This window comes from Haematobia irritans, chromosome 1 (assembly GCF_050003625.1).
Source record: "Haematobia irritans isolate KBUSLIRL chromosome 1, ASM5000362v1, whole genome shotgun sequence".
In the NCBI taxonomy this organism is placed as follows: Eukaryota; Metazoa; Arthropoda; class Insecta; order Diptera; family Muscidae; genus Haematobia; species Haematobia irritans.
This window is the reverse complement of record NC_134397.1, coordinates 38545116-38571693: the sequence shown is the minus strand read 5'-3', so window position 1 is coordinate 38571693 and position 26578 is coordinate 38545116. Positions and strand designations below refer to the sequence as shown.

The window sequence follows — 26578 nt, the reverse complement described above, 5'->3', positions numbered from 1 at the left end:
ATATGGTCTCTAACAATCATGCAAAAATTGGTCCACATCGACCCATAACTATATATAGCCCCCATATAAACCGATCCCCAGATTTGGCTTGCGAAGTCTCCAAGAGAAGCAAATTTCATCCAAGCCGGTTGTAATTTGGAACATGGTGTTAGTATATGATCTTTAACAACCGTGCCAGAATTGGTCCATATCGGTCCATAATTATATATAGCCCCCATATAAAACGTTCTCCAGATTTGACATCCGGAGCCTCTTGGAGGAGCAAAATTCATCCGATCCGGTTCAAATTAGGAACGTGGTGTTAGGATATGGTCGCTAACAACCATACCAAAATTGGTCCAATCACACAAAAATTGGTCCATATCGGTTCATAATCATGGTTGCCACTAGAGCCAAAAATAATCTACCAAAATTTTATTTCTATAGAAAATTTTGTCAAAATTTTATTTCTAGAGAAAATTTTGTTAAAATTTTATTCGGTTCATAATAAAAATTTTCATCATTTTCAAAATTTTATTTCTATAGAAAATTTTGTCAAAATTTTATTTCTATAGAAAATTTTGTTCAAATTTTATTCGGTTCATAATCATGGTTGCCACTCGAGCCACAAATAATCTACCAAGATTTTATTTCTATAGAAAATTTTGTCAAAAGTTTATTTCTATAGAAAATTTTGTTAAAATTTTATTTCTGTAGAAATTTTTGTCAAAATTTTCTTTCTATAGAATATTTTGTCAAAATTTTTATTTCTATAGAAAATTTTGTGAAAATTTTATTTCTATAGAAAATTTTGTTAAAATTTTATTTCTGTAGAAAATTTTGTCAAAATTTTATGTCTACTTTGTCAAACTGAATTATATACGTACTGGATCGATCTTTTTTGATTCAATATATACCACGTATGGACTTACATACAATTTAGAAGATGGTGTTAGGAGGTTTTAAGATACCTTGCCATCGGCAAGCGTTACCGCAATTTAAGTAATTCGATTGTGGATGGCAGTGTTTAGAAGAAGTTTCTACGCAATCCATGATGGAGGGTACATAAGCTTCGGCCTGGCCGAAATTACGGCCGTATATACTTGTTTAATTTAATATGTACCACGTATGGACTATGTGGTATATATTACGGTGTTAGGAAGTTTTAAGATACCTTGCGATCGGCAATTGTTACTGCAACCCAAGTAATTCGATTGTGGATGACAGTCTTCAGTAGAAGTTTCTACGCAATCCATGGTGGAGGGTACATAAGCTTCGGCCTGGCCGAACTTACGGCCGTATATACTTGTTTTTATACCCTCCACCATAGGATGGGGGGTATATTAACTTTGTCATTCCGTTTGTAACACATCGAAATATTGCTCTAAGACCCCATAAAGTATATATATTCAGGGTCGTGGTGAAATTCTGAGTCGATGTGAGCATTTCCGTCCGTCCGTCCATCCGTCTGTTGAAATCACGCTAACTTCCGAACGAAACAAGCTATCGACCTGAAACTTGGCACAAGTAGTTGTTATTGATGTAAGTCGAATGGTATTGCAAATGGGCCATATCGGTCCACTTTTACGTATAGCCCCCATATAAACGGACCCCCAAATTTGGCTTGCGATGCCTCTAACAGAAGCAAATTTCATCCGATCCGGCTAAAATTTGGTACATGGTGTCAGTATATGGTCTCTAACAAACATGCAAAAATTGGTCCACATCGGTCCATAACTATATATAGCCCCCATATAAACCATCCCCCGATTTGGCTTGCAGAGCCTCTAAGAGAAACAATTTTCATCCGATCCGGCTGAAATTATGTACATGGTGTTGGTATATGGTCTCTAACAACCGTGCAAAAATTGGTCCATATCGGTACATAATTATATATAGTCCCCATATAAACCGATCCCCCGATTTGGCTTGCGGAGCCTCTAAGAAAAGCGAATTTCATCCGATCCGGCTGAAATTTGGTACATGGTGTTAGTATATGGTCTCTAACAACCATGTAAAAATTGGTCCATATCGGTCTATAGTTATATATAGCCGATCCACAATCACACAAAAATTGGTCCATATCGGTTCATAATCATGCTTGCCACTCGAGCAAAAATAATCTAGCAAAATTTTATTTGTATAGAAAATTTTGTCTAAATTTTATTTCTATAGAAAATTTTGTCGAAATTTTATTCCTATAGAAAATTTTGTCAAATTTTATTCCTATAGAAAATTTTGGCAAAATTTTATTTCTATAGAAAATGTTGTCAAAATTTTAATTCTATTGAGAATGTTGTCAAAATTTTAAATCTTTTGAAAATTTTTTAAAAATTTTATTTCTATAGAAAATGTTGTCAAAATTTTATTTCTATAGAAAATTTTGTCAAAATTTTATTTCTATAGAAAATTTTGTCGAAATTGTATTTCTATAGAAAATTTTGTCAAACTTAAATATATACGTATTTAATCGGCCATTTTAAGTTTAATATATACCACGTATGGACTACGTGGTATATATTACTGTATTAGGAAGTTTTAAGATACCTTGTCATCAGCAAAAGTTACCGCAGCCCAAGTAATTCGATTGTGGATGACAGTCTTCAGTAGAAGATTCTACGCAATCCATTGTGGAGGTATATAAGCTTGGGCCTGGCCGAATTTACGGCCGTATATACTTGTTTTTATTTATTTATTTAAAAAAAATTTCATTAATATTGTGTACATTGTGTGTCCTAAAATTCACGTTGCACAATTTATTCCTATTAGGTTAATATATTTTTCAGTGCATTTAAAAAAATTTCAACAAATCTCCCATTCCAACGATAACTCACTTAGCTCTTAATAAAGCACCGACGGCCTAAGCACCCCATATGCCACATTATTAAGCCTTTAGTCCCGCCCAATAAATCATTAAGCGACGGTATTTATTTAAATCTAAGCAACAACGCATCGTAAAAAAGTAAAAAAAAAAACTGCAAATGGTTAATGCAATAAAAAACAATCCGGTTTATAATTAACAAATAAAATTTAATTGGCACAATTTACTTGAATGTGGCAACAAATGAACCATGATCCACTCCATTAGTTTTGTCTGGTGGCACAAATACTCCAGTCTACTGGTGATGTGGTGATACACATATGCTCCACACCGCCACACCTTCTTTTTGATGGAGGTAACGAAGCGACAATCTACACTGGATATGCAATAGACTCGGCATGCAGGAAGGAAGAATGACTCCGTCAGCGAGACGCATTGACGGGCGAAAAGCAAGCGTTCGATGCAGCACAACGCCATAACGCAATACCATAATAGCTAGCCAGGAATTGAAGAGAAGCAAAAGAAAAAAAGTGTGAACAATTTTTTAAAATTGAAACTAATAAAAACCTAAACACATAATGAATGGGCGAATGAACTAAAGAACGGGCCAAGGAATAACTGAGTGAATGAATGACAGAGTGCAAGTCTAACTGGCTGGCTGGATAGATAACTCTTGGGCAAGGTGTTTGACTAACTGACTTTGTCAATAAGCCAAGTGTTCTAGATTTCAATATATGACAAAACAAAAAAGCTAACCCCTCGCCTTTTCACTTTTATGATTTTGATATAAGTGTACCGCTGATGATGATCATGGCCCTCCATATACCATCGACTTGAAATAGAGAGCTCTGTTTTTCCCTCCATAGAAAATGCCTATTAAAAAGTTGGACAAAATATAAAAACCTCTATAATTTGCAATGTTTTTTTTTTTTTTTTTTTTTTTTTGGGAAAAATAAACGCAGAAAAACGAGTGACATTTTTTGATTGGAAAACAAAAAGTTTTGAATTTCATAGCACTCACAAAAACCGCATAGCACAATAAAAGTTGTAATAAAAATTAAAATTACAACAATGTAATGTTTAATAAAATAACAGCAAATGTTACTGCTGTTTTTGGTTGCCTATGAGCATGACTTTGTTTTTGTATATTATGGTTGTTATTGGATATGGTTACGAGAATTTTGTAATGAAATGAAATAGTTTTTTGTGAGCGGGAATACTCACGGTGGAGGAATGATAGGTTTTGAAAAGATATTTATTAGGTCCAATTACACCGAAAACTATTGGCCTAATATGAATAATCTATACAAACTGTATAATCTATACAACCTTAACTTAAGAACACTCAATTTACATAATAATAAGTACAAATTTCTTTAAAATAAAGAAATTTTAATCTTGAAATAAGAAAATCTTAATCTAAAGTAAAGAAAACCATTTTTGATTGAAATAAATCGTCTTTAAATTAACGGAGACATTGAACCTTTGAATTAAGAATAAAAATGGAATTAAGAAATAATGTAAGAAATCAAAAGTCGTTAAACAAGTATATACAGGAGTAAGTTCGGCCAGGCCGAATCTTAAATACCCACCACCATGAATCAAATATACTAGTTTCCTTTGAAAATTTCAGATATTTTCTCAAGCAAATCAGTTCAACCAGTACGCTTCCCACAGATAAATGTAAAGATTTTACCTATGAAGACTAGATCAGATTATGAATTTATAAGAACCATTTTTTGTTTGAGTTTTAGAGGAATCATAAACATCTCTTGTAAGTGTGCAAGAAAATGATGAAAGAACGCATTGATTTGAAATCTAAAATCTGCAGAATTTCATCCCAATTGTTTAAATGATTACGAGAAGTAAAATCTGGAAATTTTGCATTCAGTGTCAAGCAATTTTCATGATCAGTGCGCCTTCTATACTTTCAATAAGTGAAATCGGTCTATATGGAGGCCTTACCAAATGTACCGATAAAACTAAATCATATACACTTTGTTATGGGTCTAAAATGCCAGTATATTTTCAATTTGTGGATAATCGGATAATAACTAAAATTTTTACAAACCCTAGGAGTTAAATCGGGAGTTCGGTGTTGTTATATACAGATTTGACCGTAGTATTATTTTTTGTTATAGTAGGTTTGTTATACTGGTTTTTTAATTCTTTATTTGAACATATGTACTTATATAAATTAGTTTTCATCGTAGTAGACTTTGTTTTTGAAATTATTGAAACTTAATTTTCTCTATAACTTTTTCATTTTGTGTTTGAATTTTCAATGTTGCGGAAGGGTCTACAATTGTAAGTTCTTTAATTTAATTTGTAATACATATAATTTATTTATTGTAATTTTTAGTGAATAAACGAATTGAACAATTCCTGTTTATCAAAGGCCCTTTGGTTTTTTTTTTTGGCAACATTAATAACATATTTATTCAAATTGAAAGAATTCCGAGGAAAATCTGGTTGATTTCTCTTTTGCCTTGTGAGAAATCCAGATAATCTAAGAGTTAATTTGGAAATCATAAATGTGAACATTGACGTTTGGGTTATATCTTTGTGTAAGGATAATATAAAATATTTGTCGTTCTCTCTCTGCCGTTTGAGAGTTCCAGCGAAGTTTGATGATCATTTGTCGTTCTCTCTTTGCCGTTTGAGAGTCCCAGCGAAGTTTATTCTTTAAGTACGAATCCGCATCTCTATATGCTTCTTAGGAGTGGAAAATCTACGACGATTGAGATGCCTTTGGAAAGATCTCCACAACGTAACGTCAGTCAAGATCAGAGTTCCGGCTCAAAAGGCCATCCTGAATCCCACAGACAAGGCTCTGGCGATGGAAATAATCAACAGCCAGTATTAACAATAGATAGTGTAGAAGAAATATCTGCACGATTTGCAAGACAAATGGAGGAAATGCAGTCAAATTTCTTAAGGCAAATTAACGCAATGCAATCAATGGTTGAAAGCAACAATGTACAAATTAGAGACACGATTTCATCTCTAAGAAGTGAGTTTCAAAATAATGCATCTAACAATGAAATGCGGGTGAGTTTCTCGAACGCGAATAATGCAATATCAACACCATCAAATATGGGAAATTTAACCCATCTTGCCGACTCGAATTATAATATTTCAAACCCAGCTATATCCCAGATACAATTTAATACAACATTCGACAATACATATACAACTTCAACTACGTCATTCCAATCGAATATACCAAACTTTAGCCAATATACAATGCCAACGTTAACATCCGTACGTACAGGTCCGTGTTTATATCCATACCAAATTGCTAATGATTCTTCATATTTAAATCACTCACGTGCTATGCCGTATCCTACGACGTCGGGAGGTAATATTTCATTTACTCCATTGCCTCAGGACAATAACGCCAATTTGCATCGTCATAAGAAAATATATGATTTGCCAAAATTTTCGGGCTCACCTGAAGATTGGCAAACTTTTATTGAATCTTTCAATAGCACTACGGTAGAGTTTCAGTATTCTGATAATACATAATGCATAATATTATGCGTTTACGTGAATCTTTATATGGAAAGGCTCGTGAAACGGTAGAATCGCTCTTAACAAACTCTAAAAATGTAGGAGCAATTTTGGACGTTTTGGCGGAAACCTTTGGAAGGCCAGACCAGTTGATAAAGTCACAAATTCAAAAGGTGCGAGTGCTTCCCAACATAAAAGAAACTGATTTCGATGGCCTCCTGAACTTTTCTATAAAAGTGACAAATATGACAACATTTTTGCAGTCAGTAGGGGGAGATTTTCATTTGGCAAATCCAATGCTTTTAAGCGAGCTTATATCGAAATTACCGGTATCAAAGAGAATTCACTGGGCCGAAACATGTCTAAGCTTGGGAAGTGCCCCAACTATTCTTGATTTTTCCAAGTGGTTGCATGATCAAGGAAAAATCATCCACATGGTAGCTGACTCTCTGCCCATCACCTCGACCGAGAATGATAAACGATCTAAAAAGTTTGCTTGTACTAGCGCGTCTGTTGAAAGTAAAGGATGCATTTTATGCTCAAAACATTGCAAATCGTTAGGTGAATGTGGCGATTTTATAAAACTGCCTTTGGAAATTCGATGGCAAAAGGCTAAATTATTTAAAGTATGTTTTATATGTCTAAAAGGAAACCATCAATCTTCAAAATGTTTTAAGAAGAAAAAATGTGACATAAACTCTTGTATGCGGTTCCATCATCGACTATTACATAAGGACCAGAATAATATAACTCAGATTAATAACTTGACCAATAACGATGGCGTAGAACAGCCAAATTCTTCCCAGCAAACATTAAGCCGTAATTGTCTTGCTGAAATAAATCCTAGAAATTGTTCGGTTTTATTCCAAGTAATTCCTGTCAGAGTGTTTGGTCCCACGACCTCAGAAATTATCTATGCGTTTATAGACGATGGGGCCAATGTGTCTATGATTGACGAACAGGTTGCTCGTAGCCTAGAAATTACTGGACAAAAAGATACTTTGGAATTACAGTGGATAAACAACCATGTTTCTAGAGAAGAGACACAGGTTGTAACAGTCAAAATAAGTGGGATAGAACAAGACTCAAGCAAGTACACAATGAGGAATGTTTATATTACCTCGAAACTGAACTTACCAGTTCAAACTTTTAATCCGTCCGAGATATCTGAAGAAGCTAAACAACTTAATCTTCCTGGAGTTAATTTACATGGATACACTAATATAAAACCAAAAATGATTATAAGTCTGGCGCATGCATATTTGACAGTCACGATCGATACACCTAAAGTACTCTCTCCTTCTGGACCCATAGCTGCAAAATCGAGACTTGGGTGGATAATATATGGGCCAGTTGATAAACCAAAATCAAAATACATTTCATGTCATGTTAAAAGGTCAGAAAATGAAGAAAGGTCCCAGAATGAATTGGATAATATGATGAGAGATTATTTTGGCCAAGAAACTTTCGGAATCAAGACTCCTGTGAAACCATTGGTTTCCAGAGATAACCAAAGAGCATTAGACATTTTGAATTTGAGTACTAGGAAGTATGGAGATAGATTTGAAACGGGTTTGTTGTGGCGAAATGATAACGTTTTGTTTCCGGAATCCTACGAAATGGCGTTTAAACGATTGCTTACGGTTGAGCGAAAAATGCAAAAGGATTACAAATATGCAACAGAATATTGCGCCAAAATCGATGAGTATGTACAGAAAGGGTACGCAAGAATTATGGAGGAAGAAGAAGCGAATATGAAAACCAGTAAAACATTTTATTTGCCTCATTTCGGTGTCATGAATCCGAACAAGAAAAAGATGCGATTAGTTTTTGATGCAGCGGCTGAAACCCATGGAGTATCTTTAAATAAAAATTTAATTGCTGGACCCGACTTGAACCAACCCCTTCTAAAAGTTCTTTTTAAATTCAGAGAAGAAAAAATAGCTGTTTGCGGCGACTTGAAAGAGATGTTTCATCAAATATGCATTAAGAGATCGGACCAAGATGCACAGCGTTTCCTATGGAGGGAAGTGGACCCATCAAAGCCAGTACGAAGCTATGTGATGCAACGTTTAATATTTGGAGCTACGTGTTCTCCAACAATTGCACAATATGTCAAAAATAAAAACGCTGAACAATTTGTTGATTCTTTTCCTAGAGCTGTCAAGTCAATTAAAGATAAGCACTATGTGGATGATTTTGTAGATTGCTTTGAAAGTGAAATGGAAGCTGTTCAAGTGGTTCGATCCGTGATAGAAATACATAAAGCTGGAGGTTTTGAAATGCACAATTTTGTTACCAACTCAGATTTTGTGGCGAATCAACTAGGTATTGAAATGCAAAATGATTCGGTGAATGTAGGAAAAACCGCAGAAAGGATTTTAGGAATGCATTGGCTGCCAAAATATGACAAGTTTACGTTCATATTAAAATTTCATAAAGTTCCAAAGGACGTATTGAACTTGAAACGAATACCCACAAAAAGAGAATTACTCTGCATAGCTATGTCGGTGTTTGACCCATTTGGGTTTGTTGCAAATTATATGATCGGTTCCAAAATACTGATGCAGGAAGCATGGAAGAATGGTATTGGTTGGTACGAGAAATTGCCGGAAACTATATATTCAAAATTCAAACAATGGTTACAACAGATCAAAAAACTTGAATGCTTTGAAATCCCTCGATGGTATTTTGATGGGCGTAAAAGGAAATCGATCCAACTGCACATATTCTGTGATGCGAGTGAACAAGCAGTAGCTGCTGTGGCTTACTGGCGAATAGAATATGAGGATAATTCCATAACAATAAATTTTATTATTGGCAAAACAGCATGCGCCCCCTTGAGATTTCATTCAATACCAAAGCTGGAACTACAAGGAGCGGTGTACGCAGCCCGATTAAAGAAAACCATAGCAGAATGCCATGAGATAGAATTTGACAAATGTTCTTTATGGACAGATTCTCGTACAGTGTTAAGTTGGATCAGATCGGACCAAATGAAATACAAGCAATATGTCGAAAATAGGGTATCCGAAATTTTGGAATATTCATATGAATCTCAGTGGCGTTGGTGTCCAACTTCAAAAAACCCAGCAGATAAAGCAACGAGAGCCCATTTCCCGTTTAAATATGACCCTGAAGATGAATGGAAAAACGGACCTGAATTTCTTATTCAATCGGAATTCGATTGGCCTAACGAATGTAATATTTTGGGAATATCTGACAGATGTAAGGAAGAGTTAAAACAAAAACATATGACGTGTGCTGCAATAGAATCTCCTAGCATCTTAGAAAAGATTGTAAACGGTAATTCCAAATATATCAAGGTACGCCGGATAGTAGCTTGGATATTAAGATTCATCAACAATACTCGTCGAGTTATTCACGGTGACGAAATATTTAGATATGAGTTGTCTGCTGAAGAGATATCCGAAGCCGAAAATCTCATCTTGATACAGATTCAGAAAGAAACTTTTTGGGAAGAATATTCAGATATAAGTAAAGGAAAGTCTGTTTCGAAATCAAGCCCTTTATTGACGTTATTACCGTTTCTGGACGAAAAAGGCATAATTCGAGCCAATGGCCGTCTTCAAAATGCGACTTGCCTTTCAGAACAAGCAAGAAACCCTGTAATACTTCCTAAAGGGCACCGATATAGCCGTCTAGTTGTGGAATACTATCATCGGAAAAATTGTCATCAAAATTCCGCAAAGGTAATCTGTGATGTCCGGGAAAAATTTTGGATTCCATCAATAAGAAGCCTACTAAGGTCAGTTGAAATGCAATGCAATTCGTGCAAACTAAGAAAAGCGAAACCCTCGCAACCGGTAATGGCAGCCTTACCTATTGATAGAGTTACACCATTTGTGCGTCCATTTTCTTATACCGGAGTGGATATCTTTGGGCCTTTTAATATTAAAATAAGAAGGTCGACAGAAAAAAGATATGTGGCATTATTCACGTGCCTGACTGTAAGAGCTGTTCATATGGAAATAGTTGCAGATTTATCTACCGACTCTTTCATTTTAAGTTTAAGAAATTTTATGAATAGAAGAGGAATTCCTTTGCAAGTGAGAAGTGACAACGGGAAAAACTTTGTTGGTCTGCAGAAAGAATTAAGAAACGAAAAAGACTTTCTGGATCATAATCAAATTAATTGTTTTTTATCTTCACTCGGAATAAAATGGATCTTTAATACCCCTGCGGATCCCAGCGCTGGTGGGGCTTGGGAGCGCTTAATACAGTCCATTAAAAAATCTCTTGAAGTATTGTTGCGTGGTCTTGATCCGAAACTCGAAGTTTTTCAAAGCCTACTGTTGGAAGCAGAAAATATTGTGAATTCTAGACCACTCACACACTTGCCTTTAAAACCAAACGATCCTGAGCCCCTTACCCCCAACCATTTTTTAATTGGAACCACCAACTCAACACAAACTCCCGCGGCGTTCGATGCCAGTTTGGTGAATTTGCGAAAACAATGGCGCATTTTAAAAAATTTAAAGAATGGCTTCTGGGGGCGATGGTTAAAGGAATATTTGCCAGATCTAACCAGAAGGGTTAAATGGTGTGTGCCTTCAGAAAAACTTCAAATTGGGGATCTTGTTATTGTCTGTGACAGTAATCTACCCAGATCAAAATGGAAACGAGGCAGAATATTGGAAACCTATTGTGGAAGTGATGGTGTAGCTAGATCTGCAGATGTATCGTAGACCAATATCGAAGCTGGCCAAATTGGATTTTGAATAGTGGTGAATTTCCGCACGTCAATTCACGGGGGCGGGGATGTTATATACAGATTTGACCGTAGTATTATTTTTTGTTATAGTAGGTTTGTTATACTGGTTTTTTAATTCTTTATTTGAACATATGTACTTATATAAATTAGTTTTCATCGTAGTAGACTTTGTTTTTGAAATTATTGAAACTTAATTTTCTCTATTACTTTTTCATTTTGTGTTTGAATTTTCAATGTTGCGGAAGGGTCTACAATTGTAAGTTCTTTAATTTAATTTGTAGTACATATAATTTATTTATTGTAATTTTTAGTGAATAAACGAATTGAACAATTCCTGTTTATCAAAGGCCCTTTGGTTTTTTTTTGGCAACATTAATAACAGGTGTAATGGGGGCTATACCAAAACATGGAAGGATACACACAGTATTCAGAACATTTAATTGTAGTTCTACAATCTAGACCCCAAATCGGAGGGCCGGTTTATAAGGGGGCCCTATCAAAAACTGTACCGATACTCAATATATTCGGCACACGTCTTTATGGCCCTAGAATACCTCTAGATTTCGAATTTCAGGTAAATTTAGTAAAAACTACGGATTCTAGAAGCCCAAGAAGTAAACTCGGGAGATCGGTCTCTATGGGGGCTATATGAAAACATGGACCGGTACTCACCATTTTCGGCACATCTCTTTATTTTCCTAGAATACCTCTAGATTCCAAATTTCATGCAAATTGTATAAAAACTACGGATTCTGGAAGCCCAAGAAGTAAAATCGGTAGATCGGTCTATAAGGGTGCTATATCAAAACATGGACCGATACTCACCATTTTCGGCACATCTCTTTATTTTCCTACAATACCTCTAGATTTCCGATTTGAGGCAAATTGGGTAAAAATTACGGATTCTAGAAGACCAAAAAGTAAAATCGGGTGTTCGATCTATATGGTGGCTATATCAAATCATGGACCGGTACTCACCATTCTCGGCACACGTCTTTAGGGTCTTAGAGTACCTCTAGATTTCCAATTTCAGGCAAATTGGGTAAAAACTACGGCTTCTAGAAGTCCATGAAGTAAAATCGGGAGATCGGTCTATATGGGGGCTATATGAAAACATGGAACGATACTCACCATTTTCGGCACACCTCTTTACGGATTATAGAAGACCAAGAAGTCAAATCGGGAGATCGGTCTATATGGGGGCTATATCAAAACATGGACCGGTACTCACCATAAGTCCCCGGTCTAACAAAGAAAAACAAATTTTTTTGTCAAAATTCGTTTTTATTATTCAACATAGTTCCCTTCAAGAGCGATACAACGATTATAACGACCTTCCAATTTTTTGATACCATTTTGGTAGTACTCCTCCTGTTTTGCCTCAAAATAGGCCTCAGTTTCGGCGATCACCTCTTACATGCAGCCAAATTTTTTCCCTGCGAGCATCCCTTTGAGGCCTGAGAACAAAAACAATCGCTTGGGCCAGATCTGGAGAATACGGTGGGTGGGGAAGCAATTCGAAGCCCAATTCATGAATTTTTGCCATCGTTCTCAATGACTTGTGGCACGGTGCGTTGTCTTGGTGGAACAACACTTTTTTCTTCTTCATATGGGGCTGTTTTGCCGCGATTTCGACCTTCAAACGCTCCAATAAGGCCATGCAATAGTCACTGTTGATGGTTTTTTTCCCTTCTCAAGATAATCGATAAGAATTATTCCATGTGCATTCCAAAAAACAGAGGCCATTACTTTGCCAGTGGACTTTTGAGTCTTTCCACGCTTCGGAGACGGTTCACCGGTCGCTATCCACTCAGCCGACTGTCGATTGGACTCAGGAGTGTAGTGATGGAGCCATGTTTCACCCATTGTCACATATCGATGGAAAAACTCGGGTGTATTACGAGTTAACAGATGCAAACACCGCTCAGAATCATCAACACGTTGTTGTTTTTGGTAAAATGTGAGCATGCGCGGCACCCATTTTGCACAGAGCTTCCGCATATCCAAATATTGATGAATGATATGACCAATACGTTCCTTTGATATATTAAAGGCCTCTGCTATCTCGATCAACTTCATTTTACGGTCATTCAAAATAATTTTGTCGATTTTTTGATGTTTTCGTCGGTAACCACCTCTTTCGGGAGTCCACTGCGTTCACCGTCCTCCGTGCTCATTTCACCACGCTTGAATTTTGCATACCAATCAATTATTGTTGATTTCCCTGGGACAGAGTCCGGAAACTCATTATCAAGCAAAGTTTTTGCTTCCACCGTATTTTTTCCCTTTAGAAAACATTATTTTATCAAAACACGAAATTCCTTTTTTCCATTTGACACGAATCATTTGAAGATTGGTACTATATAAAATTAATATGCATTTAATACTAGCGACGCCATCTATGTGTCAGACCGGGGACTTATCAGCCAACCTGTTAGTATTAACTCCTCTTAGCAAAAGTCATAAAATATACCTTTCAACATCCCTCCTTTATTCCCTGAATATAGGATGGTCATAGTTGAAAGGTGTCTGAGGTTTCTCCTTGGAAAAATCTTGCGTTATCATCCTATCAACTGTCGTCATTTTGCCTCTGATACTTTGAGAGCAAATGGATGCCTTCCACATTACGTATACTATATAAAGTTCACGTGATAGGTGCCTTTTACGATAGCAATTATTAAAATATCCCAAGCCAATAAATTTATAATCTTATCATTCACAAAAGATTTTAAACCATATACAATATCTCCATATAAAACCTATCACACCGCATTTCGAAAACCCTTTTAGCAATGCAATTTACACCCAAAAAAACGATGTACCCAAAGGGAAAAAAGACAATCCGTAGAAGCAGCAAAGTGTTGTAAAACATTGCAATTGTGCATAAAAGTGAAGCACGTGTTTGAAATACCACACTCAACAAAGAGCAACAAAAAGGGGGTAGTGGGAGCATAAAATGCCAAGTAACACCAGTGATGCCCCAGCACACACACACACAACATACAAAAACTGAAGAGTTCCAGTAAAGAGCAAGTTTTTGTACTCTTCACATAGCTCTCTTATTATTTTTTTGTTTTGAGTTAAAATGCTTATTTTTGTTACTCCATCTCTCAGCAAGTCTCATCTCACAGCTCCAAACATTAACGCACAGCAAGAACAATGGGGGGGCTTAGTTGGTTGCCTTCTTGACTGACAAAATGCTGAGTATGCTGCGTGTGTGTGTGCGAGTTTGCTAGATTTCGCGAGTGTATGCGTATCAAGTGTATGGCTACATTTCGTATTATTGTTATTCTTTTTCTGTCTTCTTCACCCTGATGGGGGGCCATTCATTCGTTAGTTTTTGTTTCATATCGTGTTCTCCCTTTTCCGTAAATGTAGCATGTGCGAATCAACAACTCTACAGCAACAACAACACAACAATGCCGTGAGTTTTTCTGTTGTTGTGTATTGGTTTGCTAACCCGTTCACAAGAGCTGGCCAATGACAAAAAAGTTGTCTAAGCGTAACGTAACGTAATATGCATTGAGGGTTCACAAAAAAAGGCGGAGTGCATGTGCGACATTAGCATTGCCAATAACAACAACCACAACAATACCAAAGAAAACGGGTGGAGTAGCATAACCGCAAAATAGAGTTTGCGCTCTTTTGAGTTCACATTGTGAATGGGTGCGTGTTACTGTTGATGGTGCCGGTGTGGAACTTAAGGGTTTCTTTAGCCACCTATGCAATCATTCCAAGCTTTATCCAAGAAAACTGCTTTTATTGTATCTGTCTGGAGTTTTGGTTTTTGGCCTTTGCTTTGGGAGGTGGTGGGGATTGGGATATTGCGTTGATGTTTCGTTTTGGCTGCCGGTACCTGCCTGCATATTTGTCCGTCCATCTGACTGTCTATCAAAAACCCATTTATTCTATGGCGTCCATGACCAACCATATCATCCATCCGTCGATCCATTTCAATGCAACCACAATGTCTCACAATTTTGCTGTAGGGATAAACAAGCAAAGAGATAACCATGGCATGGTTGTATCCCATTGTTGTACAGTGGGATGGTTAATAGCATTAAGAACTATTTCAAAATTAGAGCTGCAAAAAGATTTTCATTATAATAGGTATCCGTATCCACTAAAAATTTTGAGAAATATGTTCGTATTCGTCTGAGTATAGAATTACAGTAACTTGTTCCAAGTTTCAAGCGGATATTTTGTTTCGTTAGGAAGATAGAGCCAGCGGACGGACAACGCTAGATATACTCAAAAATTCACCACGACAAAGAATACCTATGTAGGCTAAAATGTAGTGTAACAAAGGCGCTATATATTTTTATACCCACCACCATAGAATGGTATAATAAGTTTTTAATACATCGAAATATCGATTTCCGACTATATAAAGTATATATATTCTTGATTAGGGAGAAATTCTAAGACGATATAACTATGTCCGCTACAGCTTTCAATAATGGCGCTATCGTCCTGCAATTTGGGACAGATTCGTTTTTGTTTGCAGGCAGGTCAAGATCGAAGATGGACTATATCTGTCCAAGTTTTGATATAGCCCCCATATAAACCCACCCCCGATTTGGGGTTTTGGGCTTCTAGAAACCGTATTTTCTATCTGATTTGCCTGAAATTGGAAATCTAAAAGTATGTTAGGACCATAAATAGGTGTGCCGAAAATGGTGCCTATCGGCCCATGTTTCGGTATAGTCCCCATGTAGATCGGTCTATGTTTTGGTATAGCCTCCATATACACCGATCTCCTGATTTTATTTCTTGGACGTCTACAAACTGTATTTTCTATCCGATTTGCCGGAAATTTGAAATCTAGATGTATTTTGGGACCGTAAATAGGTGTGTCGAAAATCGGGTGTATCGGTCCATGTTGCGGTATAGCCCCCATGTAGACCGATCTCCCGATTGTATTTCTTGGGCTTCTAGAAACCGTAGTTTTTATCCAATTTGTCTGAGATTTGAAATCTACAGGTATTTTATGACCACAAATAGGTGTGCCGAAAATGGTGCCTATCGGTCCATGTTTCGGTATAGTCCCCATGTAGACCGATCTCCCGATTTTACTCTTGAGCTTGTAGAAACCATAGTTTTTATCCAATTTGCCTGAAATTTCAAATCTAGAGCTATTTTAGGACCATAAATAGGGCTTCAGAAAGTGGTGTTCATTGGACCATGTTTTAGTCTAGCCCCCATATAGACCGATCTCCTGAGTTTATTTCTTGGGCTTCTAGAAACTATAGCTTTTATCCGATTTGCCTGAAATTGTAAATATAAAGGCGAAAAAACCTGTGTCGGATTTAGTTTTTATAGGCCCATTTGGTAAGACCTCCATATAGACCGATTTCACTTCATGAGGGTATAGAAGGCGCACTGATCATGAAAATTGCTTGAAACTGAATATAAATTTCCCGATTTTATTTATAGTAGTCATTTTAATGATGTGTGGTAAAATTTTTCAAATTTTTTATTTCAAATCAAGGCGTCATTTCATAATTTTTGTTGCATACTTACACGAGATGTTTATGATTCCCCAAAAATACAATCAAAAATGGTTCTTATAAATCCGGAATCTTATCTAGTCATCGTAGGTAGAATCTTTAAATTTCTCTTCAAGAAGTGTATTGGTTGAACTTGTCTGCTCGGGAGAATATCTGTCATCAAACACCCTGAAATTCTATATATTATCAAGGAACCCGCTACGACGAAGAGTTTTCAAAGGAAACTATTATATATGATTAATGGTGGTGGGTATTTAAGATTCGGCCCGTCCGAACTTACTGTTATATACTAGTTTAGGTTAATTTTATTGTTCAAAACTGTCGGAAATAACGTAAGATTTTAGAATCCGATAGATTTGTTCGCATTTGACAACACTTTCTATAGAAACAAAATTTTGACAAAATTTCCTACAGAAATAAAATTTTGACAAAATTTCCTCCAGAAATAAAATTTTGACAAAAAAATTTGTCAAAATATAATTTCTATAGAAAATTTTTTCAAAATTTTATTTCTATAGAAAATTTTGTTAAAATTTTAATTCTATAGAAATTATATTTTGACAAATTTTTCTATAGATATAAAATTTTGACAAAATTTCCTACAGAAATAGAATTTTGACAAAATTTTCTATAGAATTAAAGAATTAAACAATAAAATAAAATTTTGACAAAATTTCCTCCAGAAATAACATTTTGACAAAAAAATTTGTCAAAATATAATTTCTATAGAAAATTTTTTCAAAATTTTATTTCTATAGAAAATTTTGTTAAAATTTTAATTCTATAGAAATTATATTTTGACAAATTTTTCTATAGATATAAAATTTTGACAAAATTTCCTACAGAAAAAGAATTTTGACAAAATTTTCTATAGAATTAAAGAATTAAAGAATAAAATAAAATTTTGACAAAATTTCCTCCAGAAATAACATTTTGACAAAAAAATTTGTCAAAATATAATTTCTATAGAAAATTTTTTCAAAATTTTATTTCTATAGAAAATTTTGTTAAAATTTTAATTCTATAGAAATTATATTTTGACAAATTTTTCTATAGATATACAGAAATAGAATTTTGACAAAATTTTCTATAGAATTAAAATTTTGACAAAATTTTCTGTAGAAATAAAATGTTGACCAAATTTTCTATAGAAATAACATTTTGCAAAATTTTCTATAGAAACAAAATTTTGACAAAATTTTCTATAGAAATAAAATTTTGACAAAATTTTGTATAGAAATGACATTTTGACAAAATATTTTATAGAAATAAAATTTTGATAAAATTTTGACAAAATTTTCTATAGAAATAAAATTTTGACAAAATTTTGTATAGAAATGACATTTTGACAAAATATTTTATAGAAATAAAATTTTGATAAAATTTTGACAAAATTTTCTATAGGAATAAATATTTTAGAAAATTTTCTATAGAAATAAAATTTAGAATTTTTTTTTTAAATAAAATTTTGCATTTTTTTTTAAATAATATTTTGCACAATTTGTTTTTTTGAAATAAAATTTTGACAAAAACAGTAAAATTTTGACAAAATTTTCTATACAAATATAATTTTGAAAAAATTTTCTATAGAAATAAAATTTTGACAAATTTTTCTATAGATATAAAATTTTGACAAAATTTTCTATAGAAATAAAATTTTCTTTAGAAATAACATTTTGACAAAATTTTCTATATAATTCTAATTATGACAAAATATTTTATAGAAATAAAATTTTGACAAAATTTTCTATAGAAATAAAATGTTGACAAAATTTTCTTTAGAAATAAAATTTTGACAAAATTTCCTATAGAAATAAAATTTTGGCAAAATTTTCTATAGAAATAAAATTTTGGCAAAATTTTCTATAGAAATAAAATTTTGGCAAAATTTTCTATAGAAAAAAAATTGACAAAATTTCCTATAGAAATAAAATGTTGTCAAAATTTTCTATAGAAATAATGTTTTGATAAAATTTTCTATAGAAATAAAATTTTGACAAAATTCTCTATAGAAATAAAATTTTGACAAATTTTTCTCTAGAAGTAAAATTTTGACAAAATTTTCTATAGAAATAAAACTTTGACAAAATTTTCTATAGAAATAAAATTTTTGCAAAATTGTCTATAGAAATAAAATGTTGACAAAATTTTCTATAGAAATAAAATTTTGAAAAAACTTTTATAGAAATGAAATTATAGAAATTAATTTTCTGTAGAAATCAAGTTTTGACAAAATTTTCTATATAAATAACATTTTGACAAAATTTTCTATATAAATAAAATTTTGACAAAATTTTCTATATAAATAAAATCTTGGCAAAATTTTCTATAGGAATGAAATTTTGGAAAAATTGTCTTTAGAAAAAATGTAATTTTGACATTTTCTATATAAATGAAATTATGACAAAATTTTCTATAGAAATCAAATTTTGACAAAATTTTCTATATAAATAAAATTTTGGCAAAATTTTCTATAGAATTAAAATTTTGACAAAATTTTCTATAGAAATAAAATGATGACAAAATTTTCTTTAGAAATAAAATTTTGACAAAATTTCCTATAGAAATAAAATTTTGGCAAAATTTCCTATAGAAATAAAATTTTGGCAAAATTTTCTATAGAAATAAAATTTTGGCAAAATTTTCTATAGAAATAAAATTTTGAAAAACTTTTATAGAAATGAAATTATAGATATTAATTTTCTTTAGAAATAACATTTTGACAAAATTTTCTATAGAAATCATATTTTGACAAAATTTTCTATGGAAATAACATTTTGACAAAATTTTCTCTCGAAATAAAATTTTGACAAAATTTTCTATAGAAATAAAATTTTGGCAAAATTTTCTATAGAAATGAAATTTTGACAAAATTTTCTATAGAAATAAAACTTTGACAACATTTTCTATAGAAATAAAATTTTTGTCAAAATTTTCTATAAACTAAATATCTTAAAAGTTTTACTTTTCAATTTCGGCCATACTATCAAAGTCCATGGTATGTTCTTCCTTATTGCAGAAGTAGTATTCCTCCCTTGTTGGCGCAATCTTAAAGGTATATTCATATACCAAAAAATTGTCGCTAATAGGATCATAATATATTATATTGTAAATATTGAAATTAGGTGTTAAAATAAAAAATAAAACATTTCTTTCCAAGAAAAAAAAAAATTTTTTTTTTCATAAAAAATTTAATCAAACATTTCAAATTAAGATTTTTTACACGGCATGTCCTTGGGCTGCGGCTAAAATTTTTCTCTGCCCAGGGCTTTAATATTGTGTTTAGGAAATTTGCTATATAATATGCGGCATTTTTTTTTTTTGAATATGAACGGGGAGCCACTATCGTATTTGACGGCAGCCTCGGCCTTCAAGTGGCCGACAGGGGCATCACATGCTTCACGAAAGTGACTCAGCCGTATTTTGGACCATTCTCTGCGGCATTTTCTATTGTCAACTTTACTCTTCAAAATGCCCCAAGCATATAATTCCAAGGGATTGAGATTCAGAGATTTTGGTGGTTATTTTGCGGTAGAAATAAATCGACGAAGGTCAATTTTAAGCCATTTTGTGGTTGGCGTTTGTTGGGTGTTCAGTTCTGTTGGAATGTCCTTGGGCTGCGGCTGAAATTTTTCTCTGCCCAGGGTTTCAATACTGTGTTTAGGAAATTTGTCCGATTATATGCGGCATTTATTTTGAATACGAACAGGGAGCTACCATCGGATGTTACGGCGGCCTTGACCTTCAAAAATCCGACAGAGGCATCACACGCTTCACGATAGAGTCTCCGTGGTATTTTAGGCTATTCACTGCGGCATTTTCTTTTGTCAATCTTCCTCTTCAAAATGTCCCAAGCGCAAAATTCCAAGGGATTGCAATTCGAAGATTTTGGTGACCATTGTGCGTTAGAAATGAAAACAAGAACTTCCTTTTGAAGCCATTCTTGGGTGAAGCTTGCAGAGTGCGATTGTGCAGAGTCCTGTTACAATGTCCTTGAGCTTCAGCCGAAATGTTTGTCCGCTCAGGGCTTCAATACTGTCATTAGACCTTTTTCCCGAGAATATTTGGCAACCAAGGTCGGTGAGAATGGTCTGGTAGCGATCATCGGCCGTTACGGGACGATCGGAGACGCTTTAGTTCTGGTGGTGGTTGCTTTTTTGTGCATAGGTGAGCTTTTGCACTTTTTGGAACTGCAATGGCTTTAGTCCACATAACTTTAGGCGCTCACGAGCAAGTTTTCTACAACGACGGCGTGGGTTCCGATCAAATCTAGCCTTCATTCCACAATGCCGGAGCCGCAAAAGTCGAACGGATTGAGATCTAAAGACTGATAATATTCGGCATTTATTATGACCCCAGAATCGAGTAATACAATTTGGAAGCGATCATCAGCCGTTTTGGGGCCATAAGAGGCGCATGAGTTCTGGTGGCCAATCGAAGGGGTACAGTTTCAGCTGACCTCTTTGGCAACTAATCCCGATAATTTTTTGATTCTCAAACTGCTCAATTTGGAATGGATTCTCATTGGAGAAACCCAAATTCGGTGACTTGCCACTTTCGTGAAAGCGAAGCAACTCCTTGACTGTTTCAAGCCCTTGTTTCAACTCCTTGACTGTTTCAAGACTAACTTTTTTGGATATCGGTGCGCTTTTGCACCTTTTTGGGAATTTTAATGCTTTAGCACAAACTCATTTCTCAAAATTTGAACACGTTTTCTACCACTGCGGCATGGATTTCGATCAAATTTGGACTTCACTTTTCGAATCACTTTGGTTCTGATACGGACGGAATAAATCTGTCAACGGTCAGACGAGCGGTATAGAAATTATAGTAACCCCAAGTTGGTGATAAAACTTAGCAGCCACCATCTATATAAGGTAAAAATCCCTGACCCAAACTCAGAGCGGTATAGAAATTATAGTAACCCCAAGTTGGTTATAAAACTTAGCAGCCACCATCTATATATGAAAATCCCTGAACCAAACTCAGAGAAGGAGAAGTTGGTTATAAAACTTAGCAGCCACCTTCTATATATGAAAACCCCTGACCCAAACTCAGAGAAGGAATATAATCTCCTCAAACATATTTCAAGAGCAAAATGCTATTTTTGAAGGAGGAACATAAACATGCTTGCCGAAATTAGATAAATATGTTCGAGAAAATAATATGGTTGCTACGAGAATCCAAAAAGAACATTTTTCGAGGTGATCATATTCCTTCTAGTTACACTTCTCCTGGTCTGATCCAACTAAAAACGCTTCCAAATGATGACTGGATTTTTGGTTTAGAATGTTTAAAAGGACATCTTTGTAATATTCTTATTATATATAACCCACTGTGCATTGTCCTAAACGAAGCATTTGATGTTGTCCTTGCTTGCATGCGATTGATTTTATTTTTTCTCACTTTTTGAGGGGGTTAGATAGAGCAAACGTAAGTTTATTTGGATGTAGTTTTCTCCTTCACCCTCTCCCATTCTCTATCTATTCCGCTGGTATTCTTTGCAATTTTGGTTTTCGAAAAACTCATTATTCATTTTGAACATAAACACACATGGACATAATTTTGGCCATCAAAATTGCATTCTCTATACATACTGCTACTCCTCATCCTCATCTTTTTACGATAAAAGTTGACTATGTCCCTATCAGAATTGGTAACAGTAACCGCAATAGCAGAGGCAGCAGTAGCTACCGCGTTAATAGTTTCTGTCAGTCTGTTTTTTTTTTTTGCCAATATTTTTTGATATAGACTCAGGCAAAATTTCAAACATGACATTGAGAAAATATTTCCATTTTGTGGGTTTTTTGCCATTTTTTCTGTGGTCTTTGATTAATTGGAAAATATGGCAAAAGTTTAAGAATAAGAAGACGAAAAAAACAGGATTATGTTAATTTGATAATTTCAGTTTGTGAAATAATGCCAAGTGTTTGATGGACTTATTTATAATTGGAAATAATTGCCAATCGGCTACCTCACTTTAATCCTTTCTAGTTAACGTTGGCATCTGACATGCGAATTTTAGCAGTTTGAAGATTTTAAAACATTGATGCAATACACGTGCGTACCTAATGGGTCATGAACTTTTTGCGGTCGGTGCGTTAAGGATGTGTTCGTTTCACACTAATAGAAAATTATGAAAATGTCTTATTAAAAAAAAAAAAAAACTGTGAATTAATGAAATTTTCCAAAAAATTTAAGTTCATCTCCAGTGTTAGTTTAACAGAAGTATGGGCCCATGAGCGGAGAACGCAGTTGCCGAATAGCGATTGTGATTTTAGCCTCCACTTAACAGTTTTGTCCCGCCGCCAAGACATAAAAACTGTCTACACACAATTTTTATCCCCTCCACCATAGGATGGGGGTATATTAACTTCGCCATTCCGTTTATAACACATCAAAATATTGCTCTAAGACCCCATAAAGTATATATATTCTGGGTCGTGGTGAAATTCTGAGTCGATCTAAGCATGTCCGTCCGTCCGTCCGTCCGTCCGTCCGTCCGTCCGTCTGTTGAAATCACGCTAACTTCCGAACGAAACAAGCTATCGACTTGAAACTTGGCACAAGTAGTTGTTATTGATGTAGGTCGGACGGCATTGCTAATGGGCCATATCGGTCCACTTTTACCTGTAGCCCCCATATAAACGGACCCCCAAATTTGGCTTGCGATCGCTCTAAGAGAAGCAAATTTCATTCGATCCGGCTGAAATTTGGTACATGGTGTTGGTATATAGTCTATAACAACCGTGCAAAAATTGGTCCATATCGGTCCACTTATACGTATAGCCCCCATATAGACGGACCCCCAAATTTGGCTTGCGATCGCTCTAAGAGAAACGAATTTCATTCGATCCGGCTGAAATTTGGTACATGGTGTCAGCATATGATCTCTAACAACCATGCAAAAATTGGTCCATATCGGTCCATAATTACATATAGCCCCCATATAAACCGATCCCCCGATTTGGCTTGCGGAGCCTTTAAGAGAAGCAAATTTCATCCGATACGGCTAATTTGGTACATGGTGTTAGTATATGGTCTCTAATGACCATGCAAAAATTGGTCCACATCGGTGCATGATTATATATAGCTCCGTATAAACCGATCGCCAGATTTGACCTCCGGAGCCTCTTGGAAGACCAAAATTCATCTGATTCAGTTGATATTTGGTACGTGGTGTTAATATATGGCCTCAAACACCCATGCAAAAATTGGTCGAAATAGGTCCATAATTATGTATAGCCCCCATATAAACGATTTTTTCTCTTCTATGCTCTCTCAAAAAGTAGATTTCAAACGTGACTCACGACTCAATGGAGAGTCAAGACAGTTTGAAGAATTTTCGTGAGTTAAGACATTTTTATGCTCGAGTACCTTTTCTCGAGTGTGTCGCGAGTGTGCATGAATAATAATTCTCAACTCATGAGTGTGGATCCTTTAAAACTTTTTCGGGCGTGAGTACGAATTTCAACTTCGACGTGCATGAATCCTACCATAAATATCGTGCGTGATTTGATAATTTTCCAAAGTTAGTATTGATGAGTGAAATATTACGAACTGGTACACCTCTAATCTATCTATATACACTCACATATAAAATATGATGGCAAATAAGGAAAAACCAAAGCTCCATGATTTTTTAAAACCAAAATATTCCATTGACATCACTTGCAATTTGGAGTCTATACTCCTGCTGTGGGGAAAATAAAATTCAATCGATTGCAATCAATTTTGATTTACAATTCTGCAACATCAACAAGCAGTAAAATCAAAAACGATTGGGTACGGATATACTACAAATGTCCTTATATTGAATACAGTTGAGATCAAATCATCGGAATCGCCAATTCAATCGAGGGAAAGAGTAACACGAAAAAAACAACATGGCTCACATCAAACCTACAAACAAACCATAAATTAACATATTTTTGTATTCGATAGTCTGTTGTAGCCTTTACCACAAAAGTGAGTAGCAGCCATTTTTTAAAATCCTTCAAATAGGGCCTAAAACCACAAGAACCAAAGCAGACAGGCAACAAGACACATGGAACGATGAACAGATAAATTTGGTCAAAATGTACATAAAAGATGATTTACAATCGAAATGTATGTCAATTCTCCACAGACGACATTTGGACATTTGGAAAAATTTTGCAGCCCCAAAAACGACACAAGAGTCTATGGAGAAGGACCACAGCAGCAAAGACAACATGAAGTATGTTACAATAGCTCCAAAAGGCATTGAGCTAAGGACCAAAGTACAGATGAGTGTGTTAATCAAAATCAACTGTAGAGCAGAGTTTTGATGTGAATCAATGTAACAGAGCAGATCAGAGTTTACATGACATGGACACCAAAAACATGTTGTTGTCAAATAAAAATGATGCACCATGGACAACAACAATTTCATTATGACTTGAAATCATTTTGGCTACAGGTAAACCTCATAGGATACAAATAATACTGAAAAATTTATATTAAATAAATAAAATCAGATGTTAAATGCATAAAAATGACTCGTGAGAACGGTTGGCACTCAGGCCAAAAAAAATCTACCAAAATTTTGGAGAACATTCTACCAAAACAAAAAATTGTTTTTTAAAAACCTTATTTCTATAAATATTTTGTCAACATTTTATTTCTTTAGAAAATTTTTGTGAAAATCTTATTCCTATAGAAAATTTTGTGAAAATTTTATTTCTATAGAAAACTTTCAGAAAATTTTATTTCTATAAACAATTTTGTAAAAATTTTTATTTCTATAACCAATTTTATCAAAATTTTATTTCTATAGAAAATTTTGTCAAAATTTTATTTCAATAGAAAATTTTGTAAAAATGTTATTTCTATAGAAATTATTGTGAAAATATTATTTCTATAGAAAATTTAGTGAAAATTTTATTCCTATAGAAAATTTTGTCAAAAATTTATTTTTGTACACAATTTTGTGAAAATGTTATTCCCATAGAAAATTTTGTCAAAAATTTATTTATATAGAAAATTTAGTGAAATTTTTATTCCTATAGAAAATTTTGTGAAAATTTTACTTCTATAAACAATTTTGTAAAAATTTAATTTCTACACAAAATTTTGTTACTTCTATAGAAAATTTTGTCAAAATTTAATTTCTATAGAAAAATTTGTCAAAATTTTACTTCTATAGAAAATTTTGCCAAGAATTTTATTTCTATAAAAAATTTTGTTTCAAAGAAAATTTTGTGAACATTTTATTCCTATAGAAAATTTTATGAACATTTTAATTCTATAGAAAATTTTGTTAAAATTTTATTCCTATAAAAAATTGTGTCAAAAAATTTATTTTTGTAGAAAATTATAATCATATACAAAATTTTGTGAAAATTTTATTACTATAGAAAATTTTGTCAAAATTTTATTTAAAAAAAAATTTAAAAATGTTATTTCTATAGAAAAATTTTTTTCAAAATTTTATTTTTATAGAAAAAAAAATTATCAAAATGTTATTTCTATTGAAATTTTTGTCAAAATTGTATTTCTATAGAAAATTTTGTGAAACTTTTAATTCTTTAGAAAATTTTGTGAACATTTTATTCCTATAGAAAATTTTGTACAAATTTATTTATATATTTTGTAAAAATTGTATACCTACAGAAAATTTTGTGAAAAGTTTATTTCTATACAAAATGTTATTTCTCTAAAAAAAAATTTGTAAAAATTTATTTATATAGAAAATTTTGTGAAAATTTTATAACTATAGAAAATTTTGTCAAAATTTTATTTTAATAAAAAAAAATTAAAAATGTTCTATAGAAAAAAATTATCAAAATGTTATTTCTATAGAAAAATTTTGTCAAAATGAATTTCTATGATTTTTATCTCATAATCTCGGCTGTAGGTCTATAAATTAAACTCGAAATTGTTGGTTTCTAGTTTTTTATTTTCCGATATTTCGGTTGACTTCGTCAGACCGTTTTCAAGGATTTTATCCGATGTCTTGTTACTTCGCTGTCTGGATTTCTATAGAAAATTTTGTCCAAA

The 26578-nt window shown here is 33.7% G+C and overlaps 1 protein-coding gene across 1 annotated transcript; it reads left to right on the top strand.

Moving 5' to 3' along the window:
• The first annotated feature begins 6327 nt into the window (after nucleotides 1-6327).
• LOC142223688 (uncharacterized) lies at nucleotides 6328-11022 on the top strand. Its single transcript, XM_075293546.1, has one exon. The coding sequence runs from the start codon at nucleotides 6328-6330 to the stop codon at nucleotides 11020-11022; it is 4695 nt and encodes a 1564-aa protein (XP_075149661.1).
• Nucleotides 11023-26578: the final 15556 nt, after the last annotated feature.

Coding starts and splice junctions, on each gene's coding strand:
- LOC142223688 (XM_075293546.1), top strand. CDS start 6,328: ATGCATAATATTATGCGTTTACGTGAATCTTTATATGGAAAGGCTCGT.